Source organism: Neodiprion fabricii, chromosome 7, assembly GCF_021155785.1.
Source record: "Neodiprion fabricii isolate iyNeoFabr1 chromosome 7, iyNeoFabr1.1, whole genome shotgun sequence".
Taxonomy (NCBI): Eukaryota; Metazoa; Arthropoda; class Insecta; order Hymenoptera; family Diprionidae; genus Neodiprion; species Neodiprion fabricii.
Window position 1 is genome coordinate 10572348 of NC_060245.1, and position 18829 is coordinate 10591176.

The window sequence follows — 18829 nt, forward strand, 5'->3', positions numbered from 1 at the left end:
AGGGTCAAAGAACCTTTTTCTCACGGTCCGGGACCGCTCGTCGTCGAGTCGAAACCTGTCGAACGCATTGTTTGTCAGCCTACATTCGTTCAGGGTCGAAGCAGCCGCATACAAATTTCAGAACCTTCCAGAATTCGACGTCGCACCGTAATCCGTTGTCGGCAGGCCACTCGCCGTCGAGTCAAAACTCGTCGGACGATTTCGAGTATTGTTTTCGTCGGACGATTCCAAGAATTGTTTGTCTAAAATTCAACGTCACACCGAAATCCTTTGACCGCATGCCGCTCATCGTCGAGTCGAAACACGTCGGACTAATTTTTTGTCAGTCTAGATTCGTTCAAGACCGTGAGAATCTTCTCGAACCTTCTGGAAGCTCTCAAAACCTGACACACGCCAAGATTCTCGGTCAAACGTTCGAGGATCCACGGGGTCCGCTCGAACGCCTGAGGATTCACGGAGTGCGCTCGGTAATGCAGTTATCGATCTCGCTCGGTGAGCATGATTTTTTTTACCGACAAAGCGCACAACTTATCCCACAAGGGGTAACACCACGGTAATTTCAGGCATTTTTTACCGACGATCATGGTCATTTGGAGGATTCTACACCGACAATCATGGTTATTTGGGAGATTTTCTTACCGACAAACGGTCGGAAGAGCACGTTCTATCTTACAAGAGTGGAGGTAACTTTCAAGGGTTTGCGTCTGGGATGCACGTATAGGCGGATTGGTCGGATTGGTCAGTAAAGAAGGTGTTTCTACGCAGAAGCGGCCTTGTATGTCTACTCCAGCCGGTCAAGAGTTCGCTAGACAAGATTTTTCCCAGGCCAAACACTGCTCACTACCGGCTTTTCGTTAACCGATTTTTCCCATCACATGCCCCACGCTGATTCGGGATAGGGCGTATACCACGTGTCATGTAGGCAAAAATGTAACGCGAGTAGGGTATAAGCTGAGAAAATTTTCTCAAGATCTCGCTACCCTCTTTCTTGTTGACCGATTTTTTTCTCGTCGCATGTCCCACGCTAATGAGGTTGACGGGGTGTACAGGCCCAGACTTGTTTGCCATAACGAGTAATAAAATCCAAAAACTGCATATGCACATACCAGTCGGTCAAGAGTTGGCTGGACAAGATTTTTCTGACGCCAATCACTGCTCACTACCTGCTTTTCGTTGACCGATTTTTCCCATCGCATGCTCCAGGCTGATTAGAGATGGGGTGTGCAAGTTCAGACCTGTTCGGCATAGGACTTTTTTATTCTTCGATAGTGGGGGTGGTACAAAGCTTGGATCCTTACCACCACACTGAAATTCTTGCGATCTATCGGCATATATATAACCTCAACATATACCATGCAGACTCGTCAGTCTTACACGATACGTGCAAGTCAAAAGTTTTACAAATTTCTGCTTATATCAACATTAAAGTCATGGCCGGTGAAACATGCTCAAATCTCGTTAAAATAATGAAGAATGCGCACAATTTGTTGGGCGAGCTGCATCCTGAGCAGGAGAATGACGGTATCTTGAAACATTGGGTTGACGTTGGAACGGAAAATCTCCAATTGCTGCGTGATGTTGCCAAGCATCCGAGAACGAGCATAGGTGCGAAACTGCAAATTTAACATGCAATCGCACTCGTACAATCCTGGATAGCAAAGATCCAGCGACACCTGCGGCAGCGACAGCAGCAACAGCAGCAGCAGCGGCAGCGGTAGCAGCAGCACGCTGTGGTGATGGGCGCTAATATCGGCAGTCCTGCGGGCGTACAGTGGGGCGATGTTCATAGTGATTTTGCCAGCCGGATCCGAACGGGAGTTGTCACAAATATCCGGCATCAGAATTTGGAAGCCTTTTTGGACGACGCGCAGCGGATCATCGTTGAGCGATTGAGGCTGGTACTGCGCTAGGAGGGAAATGTGAAGGTTAACCTCGCATCATCGTGCAAATTTGAAAACAGAAAGCACGACGGGATTGTGGAAGAAGTTGAAAGCTTCAACACCTCCAACACAGCGATCCTCCCCTCAAGCGATATAGACGCTTGGTTTACACATGTAAGGAACGATCTACTTGTGAAGGTTGAAGATTATGAACAACGCGATTCTGGGTGGAGCATAATCGAGATCCTCAATACTGCCGTAAACATCAACCAGCCTCTCGTCCCAGGGCTTTCGACATTCGTTGAGCTGCCCAAGGATATTCGGTGGAAGAAGGCTGTGGTTAATCTGAAAAACAAAGACGAAAGATGCCTTCTCTAGTCCATCACTGCAGCCCTCTACCCAGTCAACACCCAAACCAATAGGACTCGCCATTATCGTCGGTATATTTCCGAATTGGACTGTACAGGTATTAAATTCCTTGCTACTCTGCACGATGTGAAAAAGTTCGAGAAATTGGATAATTTGCGAATCAATGTATATGTCAGATACGATAATACGTTCCGGGTAACGAATAGGCTTACTTGTCAGGATCTTGTTGAGTGAGTGTTCTCGTACTGGAATCTCCCGCGCCTGAGAGCGCAGGTCTCTGGGAGTGTACGCCATGTTTGGCAGACTGTGTGGAGAGTGAGAGGGCGTGAGAGTCACCGCAGCGGAAGCCGAGTTTAGTCGAGTACTTCTGGATGACGTGTAAGCAACGTGATCTAATAAAGTATTCAAAGAGTTTTTCAATTACATCTGTAGTCATCGTGTCTTTTATTACCCTCGAGAGATTTCCCAAACCTGACCTGCAAAAATAAAATTAACAGAAGATCTCATGACCTGAACGTATGTCACGCGTCTGGTATATAAAAAAATGACAAAAAATAGAAAAACGATGTACTTCACTGAGTGCCACAGTGACACAGCTTACATGCCTTTTATTAAGCTTCGATACAAGAATAATAAAATATAAAATCAAACCACTCGGTAGCAATGCTAGTAGAGTGTATCACGGAGGGCCTGTTCTGATTAAAATGACCATGAAATGACCAAGAAAGTATATCCCGGAGAGCTGTCTCCCACTCCTCATATCTTGGACTCTCCGTGACACAACCCACTCATGGTCCATGCACCACGCATTACCACCGTGGTAGGTTCTTCTAAGAACCCTTATGGATTCCTAGCCGGTCATCATATAAACAGCGCGCGGTGCACGACTCCATCACATGGCACCTGATGATTGAGCTTTAGTAAACATCGGCGAGCGAGAAATCGAGAACGTCATTTTAAAAGCGTGATTTTTACGGCGATGCGACATATATGGGATATAATCTCAAACTTTTCCACATCATGCAAAATCGAATAAAAGCGTCATCGTGTCAATTTATTTGAGTGACCATTTGAGTACCGCGAACATTGACACGATTCATCTTCTAATACTCGAATGTAATAACTATAATACCACGAAAATGATATGGCTCGAGAGTCAACATCAAGATTTCACTTTGTTTGGATCAAAGTTCTTTCACGATTGGTGAGCAAACAATTGTCTGTTCATAATGGTCAACTGTTTTTATGGGACAGATGTTTATGTCACTTGAGCGTGAAACATGCTTACGACAACCATCGACAAGATTGCATTATGTTAAATAAAGTGCGCATGGAATTTTCCAAGTCTAAAGATTTAACATTTTCAAATTTTCAAAACAAAGGTACCGTCCCGTTTGTCGTTTACGCCGATCTCGAATGTATATTAGAGTCTTTACCGGTTGATCAATTCCAAAATCACGTTTCGAACCATAAGACACGTTAATTTCAAGAGCATATCCCGCACAGTGTAGCATACTATGTACATTGCACGTACGACGAGACTTCATCGGAGTTCGACAGTAAACGCGGTACCGATTGCATAAATTGGTTCATGCAGCAGCTTGAAGATTTATCAATTCAAGTAGAGTCCCGAATCAAAAACAGAATTCCGATAGAGTGTCTTATCCAAGTGCAACGCGATCGTCACATGCGCTCAAAGAATCGTTATATTCGCGAAAAGCCGTTTACCCCTGAGGAGAAAAAGTGTCACGATCACTGTCACTTCACGGGTCAATATCTTGGCCCTGCTCATAATCGGTGTAATTTGAATTTCGGAGAGACACATACAATTCTAATAGTTTTTTACAATTTGTCCGGTTACGATTCGCACTTTTTAATAAAATCCCTAGCGTCAACTTTTCCCGGTGAAATATCACTGCTACCCATAAATGAGAAAAAATAGGTATGTCGGCTCTACACATATTCCAAGTTTATCGTTAGCCGTGACGAAGCAGTCGTACTAGTTAGTCGTCAATAATTGATACATTCTCCTCTTCATTTATAGTTAAGCGCTATAAATTGTGACGTGGATTTTTCTGCACCTCGGTTACTCGGAGCAAATAACCGGGAACTTACCGCGTGCACAATAGTTTGGCGTCCACGATGTACCCTGGATCTAAAACAATATCGCAAAGTTTTTGTTGGGCGCCTGGCGTGATTAACACGCCTCGAAATCCTTCATACGCTATTCCTCGGGCATATGCTCGATAGCTCAGTACCGCGGAGAGGGGAGGGGTAATTTTTGGAGAGAGAGAGAGACACTCGAAATACACACGCTATTTAACAAAAGTAAAAGAAAATCTTATATTTCATCATAGCGGTGATACAAACAAAAGAAAAATGTAATTCAAAAATCGCTCATCGCGAGTCTAAAACTAAATAGAAAATTACACGTAACCTACTCTATTTCTTACTCTAATGAGCTCGCGGCTCCCCACCTAAAACGTCACTCGACGATCACAAACATCCTCATACGCAATTCTCAAAACGTCACTCGACGATCGCAGCATCCTCATGTGCAATTCTCAAAACGTCACTCGACGATCGCAACATCCTCATGCGCAATTCTCAAAACGTCACTCGACGATCGCAACATCCTCATACGCAATTCTCAATTCGCAAATTCGCCATTTGTTCTCCATGGCGATGATTGCTCGAAACGAAACTAAAACTAATTATTCAACGGTGCGCCGTCAGGTCTCGCAAACTAAAACACCATGCTCAAACTTCTCGTCTCAACTGCTGCGCAACGCAACGGCAATTTCGACTATACATCGCCTAACCTCGACTAAACACTATCTTAACTAAACGTAAACTTAACTAGGTGCAAGCACCACTATATTTAACTTCAACTAAACACAAGCTCAAAGTAACTCAACGCAACCTACATTATCTTAACTAACGGGTACGGAACTCAATGCAGGCGCAACTAAACGTAACCTAAACTGTACGCAATCGCAACGCATCCGAACGTAATTATTTTCAAAATACTCCAAAACGTTACCCGCTAATCCGAGCACTCCAATTCGGTGCTTCCCGACCTACTCGAGAGGTGACACAAAAGAAAACGATAACGCGGCTCGACCCGATACAGCGAAATTCGGCTATACTTGATTTCACTAACGAGAAAGATTCAACTAAAACCCGTGACGCTACTCAACTTTTTCAGAAACTCAAAATTTACTTTACTCTAACTCGCGGACTCAGGCTACGGTCATCAAGCAAGAGAATCGGCAAAAGAATTTCGAGTACTTTTCTACAACGCAAATCCAAAACGGCTATCCGTTACTCGGCAAGCCTTTTCACAATTATGCTCGAAATTCAATCGCGGGGATAGAAGCAGCGCTTACCTTCTACATCCTTGCAACCCCCTTTTCATTCCCTTCGCGATTTTTGGGCGCCTCCATTGCTTCGCGGAACTCCCCAAAACGCGACTACTAATCACGACCGCCAGAACTAGAGTGGTTTCAAAAACCTACGATCTACCGCAACACGGATCTCGATACGCTATCTCATACGCGACGTCATACCCCGAAGAATACGCCATAATCGATCCGTCATCGATTTCGTCGATCGCGCAACTCGACGCGCACCTTCGATAGCATCGCTGCGCAGAACTTAAAGCTAGCTCGCAATCTCGTCCTCCGCGCAGCTCCATGACGTCTTGGCGGTGAGCGTGTTGCTCCCTCGTCGCTAGTCGGTCCGTCGCAAGTTCGCCGGTCAATTGTTGGCGGGGTGAAGGGGAAGAGGCTGCGGCTCGCCGGCCGCCAGCGGGAATCGCGTCCACCTTGGATTCCCGCGATGCGGGGATCTGCGTCAGCTCCCCCTCCGCAGCCTCGACATCCTTCCTTCGCAATTGTTGCTAGTCCGCCATTTCGCCATTTCTTCGAATTCGGTGTCGACTTCTTGCCTGATGCCGTTGTAGCTCGAAAAATAAAAAAAACAAAAAAAAAACTGAAATATCTTACGCTGGTCGCTAAAGTGTCCCCTCTCGTAGTTTCGGATGCGTGACTCTAGTCCTGGCGCTCTTTTCCAAAAACTTCGCTACTCAATTTTGGAAAATCCTAAATTTTTGGTTCCGCCCAGGGTTCAAGGAGCCCCTTGTAACGGGCATCAAAAATGCCACGTTACAAAATATATATATGTCGCATCACCATATTGTGTCTTTGTTATATTTTGATCACCGGTTGTATGACGTTGATGGAACTTGTTTTGGTTGGATTTGTTTTGTTCTTGTTTAACTTGGTTACTTCTTCTAGAATGATTTTCAAACGATTTGAATAAAGTTGTGTTGTTCCGTGTCTCTGCGGTTTACAATTAAATAAACTGCGTTAAACTCTTTTTATTAAACTCTGTATATCTGACATCAGAAGTGGGATAAAGAACGTTTAAGTGTGTAGAAGTAAAAAACTCAGTAAATTTTCGAGATAGAGATGGAACGAAACGAGAAAGATTTCAGTGTGGCAGAGATGTAGAAGAAAGTGTGAGGAGAAGTGCAAAGAGTGACACAGGCAGAGTAGAAACCTCTCGAAAACGAAAAAGAAATCACCGATCCCCGACGACATCGGAATCTGAACATTCTGATGATTTGCGAAGAAGGAAGCACGGAAGACGTAGGCACAGAAAACGTCAGGCACGATTGGAGGAGGAAAATGTGCGTCTGCTTGCACTGCTTTCCAGACGAGAACGTGTGCCGATGGATCTCATCAAATTTGATCCGAAAACGACTGATGCGACTGGTTGGGTGAAAATGGTTGACGAGTGGATTCGCCGGTATAATCCTGATGATTATGAAATTGTCCAGCATTTGGCGAAAGCATTTAAAGACGAAGCGGCACAGTGGTTCACTGGTGTGGATCCCTCAGGAAAAAGCTGGGTAGAAATAAGTTCTGAGTTTTTAAGTGCGTATGCGAAAAATAAGAACGTTGCGTCGGAGCTGCACACGATTTGGATGGAAGACGCAGAGTTTACACTCGAAAATTTTATGAAGAAAGGAAGAAAATTAAAAGCGTGGCTCAACGAGAGAAAAACGGTGGACGAGACTGCAGCTCAACTTACGGGATTATCCTATTCGGCGCAAAATAGATTTGTTCGCAACATCTTTGTGCGAGAATCTCCTAAAAGCCTACAAGAAGCGATGGCGTACCTTGATGGACGAACGACCGACTTCCATCAACCGCGTGCATCCTCCAGAGCCCCTGGTCCACATACTAAGACTTTGGCGCCGTGAGATGGTAAGTCGCACCGTTTTGACATCGAGTGCTACAATTGTGAAAGAAAAAGACATCGGAAGGCCGAATGTCAATCAGCTCTGCAGACACAGCGTGGCAGTTACTCACGGGTCATCAAGGAACTGGACGGTAGAGGTTTGGGGTCAAAGAAGCCGATAACCTGCTACAACTATAAGGAAGAGGGACACATCGCCCCGAGTTGCCCTAAGAAGAACGAGAAGGTAGTGAGGCTTTGTCATTCTACCTCCACTGAGAATACTCTGAAGCTTGCTGACGGTAAGGTGTTGACGTTCATCTTTGACTCTGGTTCGGACTGTTCTCTTGTAACAGAGAGTTTGGCGGAGAGGTTGCCTGGTAAAAGACAAGTCGTTTGTATGCGTTTGAGGGGCTTAGGAAATGGGTATGTGGATTGCCGTGAGATGATCTCAGTGTGTGCAGAGTTGAATAGCATCAATGTTGAAATTGATTTATATGTAGTACCGGACGAAAGTTTGTCCACAAAAATAATTCTGGGTAAAGAATTGTTAGCAAATGGTATCTCAGTCACATTATATGGAACCATAGTTAACTTTGCAAAATTACACAAATTTGTTGGTGCGTGTGTTGCAACTACTAATTTTGATACTGTAGATTGCGATGTGGAAGAGATGAGAGAATCACTTTTAAAATTGTTAAGACTGCACGCGGAACATATGAGTGTCGATACTCCTAGGATTCGTGTAACACTGGCAGCTTTGAGATGAGAATGAAAGATGAAAATAAAATTGTACAGCGAAGACCTTATAAGCTAGGAATTTTAGAGCGTGAGAGTGTTAGACATATGGTAAATAAAATGCTTGAGGCAGGAATCGTTCGAGAAAGCAGCAGTCCGTTTTCTAGTCCAATTATCTTAGTTAAGAAAAAGGATGGATCAGATAGATTGTGTGTGGATTTTCGGGAGTTGAACGCCAACACAGTAGCAGATCGTTATCCGCTACCGTTGATTCAAGATCAATTAGATCGACTGTGCGGTGCGTACTATTTCTCGTCATTAGATATGACGGCAGGCTTTCATCAGATACCTGTAAAAGAAAATTCAATAGAAAAGCTTGCTTTTATTACACCGGACGGACAGTTTGAATATTTAACAATGCCATTCGGGCTAATGAATGCACCTGCCGTATATCAGAGAGCAATCAATAACGCTTTGGGTGAATTGAGATATTCTTTTGGGATTGTTTATTTGGATGATGTTCTTATACCCGGTAGAACTGCACAGGAAGCTTTGGATAGGTTGGCAGTCGTGATGGCAAAACTTGCGGAGAAAGGATTTTCAGTCAATTTAAAAAAATGTAAATTTTTGAAAACAAAAATTGATTATCTGGGGTATACTGTGTCACATGGAGAGTTGAGGCCCAACCTTCGAAAAATCGAAGCCCTGGTGCAATCACCTATTCCTGAGACACGGACCCAGGTAAGGCAATTGTTAGGGTTAGCATCCTATTTTCGTAGATTTATACCGAGTTTTTCACAAGTGGCTGCTCCTTTATACAAACTTAGTGCAGGTAGTTCCAAAACGATTAGATGGACAGACGAACACACTGACGCCAGGGCCAAGCTTGTCAGTTATTTAACATCAGAACCGTTACTGAGAATTTTCGACCCTAATCTTCCAATCGAACTACATACCGATGCTAGTGCTCTCGGGTATGGTGCCGTATTGTTACAATGTGTTGAAAAAGAAACACATCCCGTCGCTTATTATAGCAAACGTACCATAGACGCTGAAACTCGTTACCATTCTTACGAACTTGAGACTCTTGCAGTTGTTAACGCAATAAAAAATTTTAGACAATATTCAGTAGGACGTAAATTTTTAGTTTTGACTGACTGTAATTCGCTTAAAGCCGCTAGCCTTAAAAAAGATCTTACTCCACGAGTTTATCGCTGGTGGGCATATTTGCAGTCATTTGAATTCGAAATAGAATATCGCGCGGGTGAACGAATGAAGCATGCGGAGTTTTTGTCAAGAAATCCAGTGACAAAAAAAAGTGTACTCAAAATAGTTAAGAAAGATTTGAATAAAATAATTGAATTAGCTGATGACTGGTTGATGGTAGCTCAGCAGAAAGATGACGAAATAAAAACTTTGTACCGTGAGGTAATAGAAGGATCAGAGAGAGTAAAAACATATTCAATTAGAGACAAAATTTTGATGCGGACGATAAACAGAAAATCGAAACAGATAACGTTACCTGTAGTGCCGAGACTGATGGTGTGGTCACTGATACATCACGTACATGAGAATATCTGCCATTTGGGCTGGGAAAAAACTTTAGATAAGTTGTACGAGCTGTATTGGTTTCCTCAAATGTCAAAGCGTGTTAAGAGATTCGTTGAAAATTGTATTCTGTGCCAAACTTGTAAATCGGTGTCAAGACCGACACAAGCTCAGCTGCATCCTATAGAAAAACAAGATATTCCGTGGTATACAATCCACATAGATATATCCGGAAAATTATCAGGTCCTTCTGACAAGAAAGAGTATGTTTTTGTAATTATAAATGAATTTACGAAATTTGTAACGCTAAATTTGATAAGTTGTTTGGATACAGAAACAGCAATCAATCAGTTGGAAAAACATTCGTTTATTTTTGGAGCTCCGAGACGAATCATTTGTGACCAAGGTTCAGGATTTACAAATGCACGGTTTAAGAAATACTGCGATGAAAAGAATATTGTGGTTCACTTCATAGCTTCAGGAACGCCTAGAGCTAACGGTCAAGTTGAAAGAGTTATGTCAACCATCAGGAATATGTTATCAGTATGCAAAGCTCAGGGGAAACAATGGCAGTCCGAGTTAGGTAAAGTACAGCTTGCAATAAATTCAACTGTTCAGAAAACGTTAGGAAAAAGTCCCGCTGAAATTTTATTTGGCACAAAAATAAATTCAATAGATATAGGACGTGTAAAGCATAGGTGTGTAAAGACTGACAATGTAAATTTAACATAGCTCAGGTCAGGGGCTACAAGTAGCATTACAGCAAAAGCCATGAAAGACAAAAAACGGTTTGATAAAAAGAATAAACCAGTTAAACCATTTAAAATTGGGGATTTTGTTATGGTTAGAAACAACGATAGAATTAAGACAAAGTTAGATGCAAAATATCGCGGTCCTTTGGAAGTTGTCATGGAGCTTCCGAATGATGGGTATTTAGTTAAAAAAATAGGCTCTTCTGGATTTAGAGGTCGTAATAGCGTTAAGGTGTCTCACGATAAACCGATCGCAGCTCCTGGATATGGCGCGAGTCAGGACAGCTGTGTCGCAGAAAGTGAAGAAGGTAAGAACAAAGTTCCGAAGTGACTTGTTAACAAACTTAAAACATTAAACAGAAAAAAAATGTTGTAGTGCACAAAGTCATGAGTGCAAACATGTTTTGCTGAGATGAACCATGAAACCTTGTGGGTTAATACAATCGGTTGTTGAAAACAAATGTAGCGATAATTTGCAGAAACATGATTCTGGTTGAGCCGGATTTGGAAGTAGAAATCCGACGAGAGCAGGGGACTCTGTTAATTGGTTTAGCCGGATTTACTTAAAGAAATCCGAAGAGAGCATGAGACTCTGTTGGCTATCGCTGTTTCATTTCGAGAGTGCGACTTTGGCTTTCAAGGCTCGCTGGACTTGATCACCCAGAATCCTTGAACCCAAAGCCTTGATGTAACTTGAGAATGATTCGGCAAGTCACAATAATTAGAACATGTACGGATGCGTAAGGCATGCCTGCAGAGCTATTGTGAATGAAGACAATAGTTAGAACATGTACGGATGCGTGACGCATGCCTGCAGAGCTATTGTGGATGAAGACAATAGTTAGAACATGTACGGATGCGTAACGCATGCCTGCAGAGCTATTGTGGATGAAGACAATAGTTAGAACATGTACGTGTGCGTGACGCATGCCTGCAGAGCTATTGTGGATGAAGACAATAGTTAGAACGTGTACGGATGCATAAGGCATGCCTGCAGAGCTATTAGTGCCTTGGATAAGGAATTTAAGAGAAGTCATGAAACAAATGAAGCAAAGCACATGGTTGCACACATGATGTAGAGATAACAAGGGATTTGACTGAGCAAGGATGCCAGGCTTGTATGATCAGGAAAGCCGAACGAGATTTAATGAAGGTTTCTTCGATGTTTTTCGTTTCAGAAATAAATTAGAAGAATGAAAAACTGGCACTCGAGACGCGTGCTAGTCAGTATGGCCGTGTCGCATCACCATATTGTGTCTTTGTTATATTTTGATCACCGGTTGTATGACGTTGATGGAACTTGTTTTGGTTGGATTTGTTTTGTTCTTGTTTAACTTGGTTACTTCTTTTAGAATGATTTTCAAACGATTTGAATAAAGTTGTGTTGTTTCGTGTCTCTGCGGTTTACAATTAAATAAACTGCGTTAAACTCTTTCTATTAAACTCTGTATATCTGACATATATACTCACAAAAAGCATGAATACATTTAAATATAAAGGTTAAAAATATCACATAAATCATTTTTGTGCTTTTTGTGAGTTAAGTATTGAATTAATTACCAAAAAAAAAAGTTTACAATTTCAGGTTAACAGAATTCAAGTACTTTCACATGAAAAATAATATAAATATGGCATATGATATTTTTTTGTAGTTTTATTGGAAAATATTTGAAATTTGTGATTGGTGTTATTTATGATCGCTGATATCTTTGAAACAGTTGATCTGAGGAATTTTGATCTTTAGACGTTTGTTGTAGAGCATGAAATTTCCTATATATCTCTTTTTTCAGATTGTTGTTACGATAAACCGTTCTGAAGTAATGAAAATTAAGAAAATAAAAAAAAACAAATTTACCGTGTTATTAAAATGGAAACTGAAGAAATGGATAGAGGCAAACCTGACTATTGATATTAACAGCTCATATTGGCGCATAAATTTTTGTTTTTAGGTATACTATCAATTTTTGGACACCATAGGAAAAAAAAATTCGTCGTTTTTTGAAACACCCTAATATATGTATACATATTTATCAATTATCATCAAAATCATTTTGATTAAATAGGAGGATGATAAATAAATTTATTATTTATGTTTTATCCTGATATATATATTTAAGTTATAAGCGTGACTCTTATAACTTAAAAGGGTTGCGGAAATAATAATTCCTGAGTCTCAACGACTTGGGTTGATGTAGAAACGATACTAAAACATCATATTAACACCAATTACAAATAATTACATAAATAATAACAAAAATAATTATAACACTTATAGTCACCTAAATCAACAACAATGTCGGTTTTGACGATCGGGATTATAGGCTTAGTTGACAATGAAAAGAATAAATTTACAATATAATTTACAATATATTTTACTGAGTATCCACTATAACACTAGTGGATGTCTCGAGCGCGTGTCAATCACTCCCCTCTCTCCCGAGGCGATGATTCCGCGATGGTCACTCTTGGTTATCCTTTCCGTAACCCGCTCAGCGTGTTTGTTGTTTTTCAGAGATAAGTTTGGGTAAACAGGCCACAAACTTACATATATATATATATTGTGATGAATTTTAATTTATTGATTATAAGTCAAATATAAAAGAGAGGGAAATAAATAGACAATTACGAGAAATAGTTGTTGACGATCAAAGAGAAAATTATGCACAGGTGCATAAGTTAAGAGATATAAGAGACAATAGTCGAGTAAGAATAAAACAAAATAGTAACAATAACATGAAAACGGACGTTAGAAGTGTATATAGATAAAAACGAGCGGACCAATTATTCGAAGAATTTGAAGGGAGAATGTTTGATGTGGCGAATTTATAATTTTAGAATGATGTGACTTTCTTTATTGTTTCAGTTCGTCGTTATTTATTGAATTTGTTACCTGATCAGGATTTGAGTTGATTTCACATACTTTATGGTTTCCTGACACCTCCATACACAACTCTCTCCTTCTAAAGTCGTAGGCCGACCAATTTGCCGATCTGCTGATCCGCTGATCCGCTGATCCGTCCGAACTTCGGTTCTTACTTTCGTCTATCAAAATATATACATCGTCACAATATATATATATTGTAACGTTCTTTGACGTTACGGAAATAAATATGGATCCGCGAGTTTAATTATCAAGTCAAAAATCAAGAGCGTGAATAAAATGTTGTGAAAAAGCTTTAATTGCGTAATATGTGTTTCTCGTTTAAAGTCTGAAACAAGACTGTTTTTACAATAATGTTGGTTGACGCAGCAACCTTATTCTTTTGAAAGACATAAGAGATTTATAAACGTCTTCTATCTATGATGACTACTAGATCATTAAAACGGGGCAAAACGGGTGATTTCACCCTTTGTAACACTACTCCCCCCCCGAGGAAAAGAGTCGTCCCGACTCGGGAAAGATAAAACAATTATAAAAGTGATCTAGCAGTCAGTGATCAAAGGTGAGTTGGAGCTGTGGCTCTAAAAATTTTAAAAACTCCCTGTTTGCGCTCGGCATCGATGGCGGTAACAGATTTTTTACCAACGAGGGTTGTAAATCCTCGTCAAACCAATCGGGAAAGATTTTCGATGCACTGGCGTCCTTGAGACAATTAGGTTTGCCTCAAAGATTATTCAATGTTAGAAAGTTGAAACAAAAAATATATTTATTGAAAGGCTTGAAGTAAATTGAATACACTATTGATCTAATGTTGTACGAGATTCACGCGGGATAAAGTTAGTGAGAAGAAATTGTGGAAGTTAGAATAAGTGGTCTTCTCTTCACGTTGGTCGAAACGAATCTGATCTTAAAGGTAGTTTTTAAAAATTAACTAAGTTCCGATGGCCAAAAAACTACTGGAAGGGGTAGGATTGTCCCTTGAGAGAAGGGATGAATTTTGCTTGGGAGTGGAAGTGAGCACGTGAGCCAGAAGTAGAAACGTACATTCCCAACGTGAGATGCACGTGCGGGCGTTTTAGGATACACGTCATAAAAAACAAGGAACGAAAAGTGAGGATTAGAGGATTGGTAGGTAGGCAAAGGTATTTGCGAGTAGAAAGTAGAGAAATTGTCGAGATTGCAAGACTGGCTGCCAGATGTGGCAGACATGCGTAAGGATTATTCTTTTTTGCAAATCAGTCGACGAAAGTCGTCAATAAGGGATGGGAACTTCCAGCAGTTGAGTATTTTATGACCTTAAAACGTGACTCAACTGTCCACGCAGAAATTTAGGATTAAAGAATGTTGTGAAAAAGAATGCCGCTAATTTTCAGAGCGGATTCAATATGCTCCCCCGGTTGAGCACACTGTGGTCAAAATTGAATGAATCCGATAATTGAATTCGCTAAAGTATAGTTAATTAAAGATAAGTGTTATAATCTATGGTGTAAAATTATAATCTTAAAATTAGGTCTGGATTGAAAAACATTGGTGCGGATATATGTTTAAGAGATATTCTCTGCTTCTGGAACAATTGGTAATAGAACCAATTTCTTTACGGCCCGATCGACGACCCCTTTCGCTGTTCTGATGGAGACGACGCGGACAACGCCGTCTGCTCCTGGGTGGATTGTTGTTACGCGGCCGATGCGCCACTGAATTGGCGGAAGGTTATCGTCCCTGATGAGAACGAAGGAGCCTTCCTTGATGGCGTGACACCCGGTGGTCCATCTGTAATGGGAGTTGAGTTCCAAAAGATATTCCTTGTGCCATCTATCCCAGAATGACTGTCTCATCCTTTGAATATTTTGCCAGATGAATAGACGATTGGGTGGAATATCCGAGAAATCCTGTTGGGGTAAACTCGTCATCGTGTCACCAATCAGGAAATGTGCAGGAGTGAGAGGGAGAAGGTCGTTAATGTCAGAGGATAGAGGAGTCAATGGGCGAGAATTAAGAATTGCTTCGATTTCGGTTGCAAGAGTAGTCAGTTGTTCGAAAGTGAGGGTTTCAGTGCCAACTACACACAAAAAATCCCGTTTGAACGACTTGACGACGGCTTCCCAGATTCCTCCAAAATACGGTGAATATGGAGGATCAAAGTGCCAAGTGATTTCCTTTTCTGATAAATGTTTTTGCACCTTTCCGTTATGCTCCAATGAACGTATTAGGGTCTGTATTTCTTGAATTTCGTTTTTAGCCCCAACAGAGTTTGTGCCATTGTCTAAGTACATAGAATTACAGCGGCCGCGTCTGGCAGTAAAACGTCGTAGTGCGGCAATAAAGGCATCGGTGGTAAGATCGCTCACTAATTCTATGTGAACTGCTTTTGTGGCTAAACACGTGAAAACAGCTATGGAGGCCTTGACCTTGTTTTGATTTCGTACACGTTTTTCCGTGATGAAGAATGGACCGCAATAATCTACGCTTGAATGAATAAATGGTCTAGCTTCTGATACACGGACGTTTGGCAGTTGACCCATTTTGTAATTAATTGGACGAGGATTCAGTTTGGCACAGGTCACACAGTGTTGGATAACGTTGCTTATTTGTCGTCGTCCATCGATGATCCAGTAGTTTTTTCGGAGGTTGTGAAGTGTAGCTTGAGTACCTGCATGGAGGCCCGAGATGTGTTCCTTCCGGATGATGAGTTCTGTGATCTTGTGGTTTTTTGGTAAAATTATGGGATGCTTCTGATTGTGAGAGAGAGATGAATGATTTAAACGACCGCCGACTCTTATGACTCCGTCTTCATCAATCCCAGGGTCTAGAGGTGTTAGACAACTCTTTGAATTAATTGGACGACCTCGTTGCAGATCGTGTAGCTCAGATGCGGAGCAGATTCTTTGGATCCATGCGATAATCCGTAGAGTAGCTGTTCTTAGTTCTTCTACTATGAGCGGACCTGTTCTCCGGTTTTCAAATCGCAGACAATAAGCGGTGACTCTTTGTGGTTCAGTAAACGTACTGTATCGTTCAAGCATCGAGTCTCCTCCGGCGGTGATAAGGCAGGTTGCATTACGTAATTCTGGAATTTCCTGTGCTACGTTCAGTGTAATCGACGGCCATTGGGTTTCGTCCTCGGTCAGCCAGGCTGGACCGTGCATCCAAAGACTGTTTTTTGTAAATTCGGTCGGCAATTGTCCGCGAGATAAAGCATCGGCGGGATTGTCCTTTGTTCGGACGTGTCTCCATTCTACCGACTTCGCTCGTGATCGGATGCTTGCAACTCGATTTGCCACGAAGGTTTTTAATACATATGGAGATGTATTTAACCAGTTCAACGTAATTGACGAGTCTAACCAGAATATTGTTTTACTGATCGGTACCAAGAGAGTTGATTTGATCATCTCGTACAAGTCGACGAGTAATTGAGCCGCGCATAATTCGAGTCTCGGTATAGATTGTACCGTTTTTATGGGGGCCACTCTTGATTTGGCACAGAACAAGGATACCTGGGTGTTACCATTGTCTGATCGGAGATAAATACAGGCTCCATAAACCTTTTCTGAAGCGTCACAAAAACCATGTACTTGGATATCCTTCGCATTTTTATGAAGAAGGTTTCGATGAAATGATAATTGGTTAAGCAGGTTGAGTTGCCCTGCGAACTCGGTCCATTTGGTATGAAGCCATGTAGGAATGGATTCGTCCCAATCGAGTTTCATTCGCCAAAGTTCTTGCATTATCAGCTTAGTATGAACAATGACTGGATTTACCAATCCTAAGGGATCGAGAATTCGCGCAGTTTCGGAGAAGATTGTCCTTTTTGTAAAGCGCGATGAAAGGTTTATAGGTTTGACGGTGTATATCAAATTATCTGTTTCGGAATTCCAATATACGCCCAGAGTTTTGAGATTCGGATCATCACCGGCTAGAAGTTGTAGATTTACTTTGGTTGCGGGTAAGCCTTCTAACACACGTATGTCGTTCGAAGCGCATTGGCGTAAGTTGAAGCCTCCTCGTTTCAGTAGAGTGACAACTTCGTTCCTCAAGTTAATAGTTTCTTCGATTGTTGGTGCACCTGTTAGCAGATCATCGACATACAGAGCATTTTTTAAGGCCTGGGATGCTGCTGGAAAGTCCTGACCTTCGTCTTCAACTAGTTGAGCTATGGTTCTTATCGCGAAAAATGAGGCTGACGTGAGTCCGAACGTCACAGTGTTGTGCTCGAACGTAGCGATTGAACCGTCGTTTTCCTTCAAGAGAATTCGTAGATATTTCCTATCCTCCGGTCGAACAAGACATTGCCTATACATTTTCTCGATGTCTCCTGTTAAGACGTAATTGTGAAGTCGAAAACGTAGGATTAAGGTAAGAAGATCGTCTTGAATAGTTGGTCCAGTCATGAGACATTCGTTCAGTGATATCCCTGTGGTTGATTTAGCGGAACCATCAGACACTACTCGTACCTTCGTGGTTTGACTGGTTTTCTTGATAACAGCGTGATGTGGGAGATAAAATCCTTCTTCGTCGTTAGCTTGTACCCTTGTCATGTGTCCGAGATTTATATACTCTTCAATGACCTCGGTATATTGTTATTTGAAATGAGCGTCCTTAGCGAAGCGTCGTTCGAGAGTTTGGAGACGTCGAAGAGCGAGATCTTTGGATAATCCGAGCTGGTTTTTCTTTTCGTTGAAAGGTAGGGCTACGACGTAACGTCCGCTAGGATTGCGAGATACATGTTTTGTGAAATGATCTTCACACGATTGTTCTTCTGCGGAGAGATATTTGGTGGTGGGGCCTTCTTCCAGCTCCCAGAACCTGCTCATATCCTCCTGTAGTTTCAACGTGTTGCAGGTAGCGCTGCTTGTTTGCTGATCGATTATTGTATGGGAAGAGATATTACCCACGATGCCCCAACCAAGTGAGTTTTTTTGTAGATAAAGATCTGGGTCCTGAGTTGATGAGAGATGGATTGTCCCCATTGCGAGCGTGGCCACAGAGGGACCTGCGCTCAACAAGATCTGTAGTGGAGCTGGTTTGTCAAAATCAGGATCAGCCATCCGAATGTTTTTTGGAATCACTATAGAGGAGCAATCGACATGTTTTGGAGGCGTCAGTGAGCTAATTTGGGGAACAATGAAGAAGTCGAGTGTCTTCTTGTATCAGGTAATCCGAGATTGGATTGTGGCTTGGATTACGTAATGAGAAATGGTTGACATACCATCTACAGCGCCGATGGGGACGGAGCATGTCCCCTTCTGTAAGTTGAGTTTGTTTGCTTTCGGTTTCTGAAGCTAGTCACGCTGATGTTTCGTTAGATATCGTAGCTGGCTTAGTTTCATGTAAAAAGAGTGATGTCTCTTGTTACAATTTTGGCAATTTCGCGCTGACAAACAGGTTTTTGCCGAATGTTGCCTTTCTAGACAATTCAT

The 18829-nt window shown here is 41.8% G+C and overlaps 2 protein-coding genes across 2 annotated transcripts; one reads left to right on the forward strand and one right to left on the reverse strand.

Annotated features, from left to right (window-relative positions):
- Positions 1–6984: 6984 nt before the first annotated feature.
- Positions 6985–8262, forward strand: LOC124186683. Its single transcript, XM_046578565.1, has 2 exons — positions 6985–7514; positions 7566–8262. Exons 1-2 carry the CDS (start codon positions 6985–6987, stop codon positions 8260–8262), a joined length of 1227 nt encoding a protein of 408 aa, XP_046434521.1.
- Positions 8263–14956: 6694 nt separating this feature from the next.
- LOC124186684 lies at positions 14957–17947 on the reverse strand. The gene has a single exon (XM_046578566.1). The coding sequence runs from the start codon at positions 17945–17947 to the stop codon at positions 14957–14959; it is 2991 nt and encodes a 996-aa protein (XP_046434522.1).
- Positions 17948–18829: the final 882 nt, after the last annotated feature.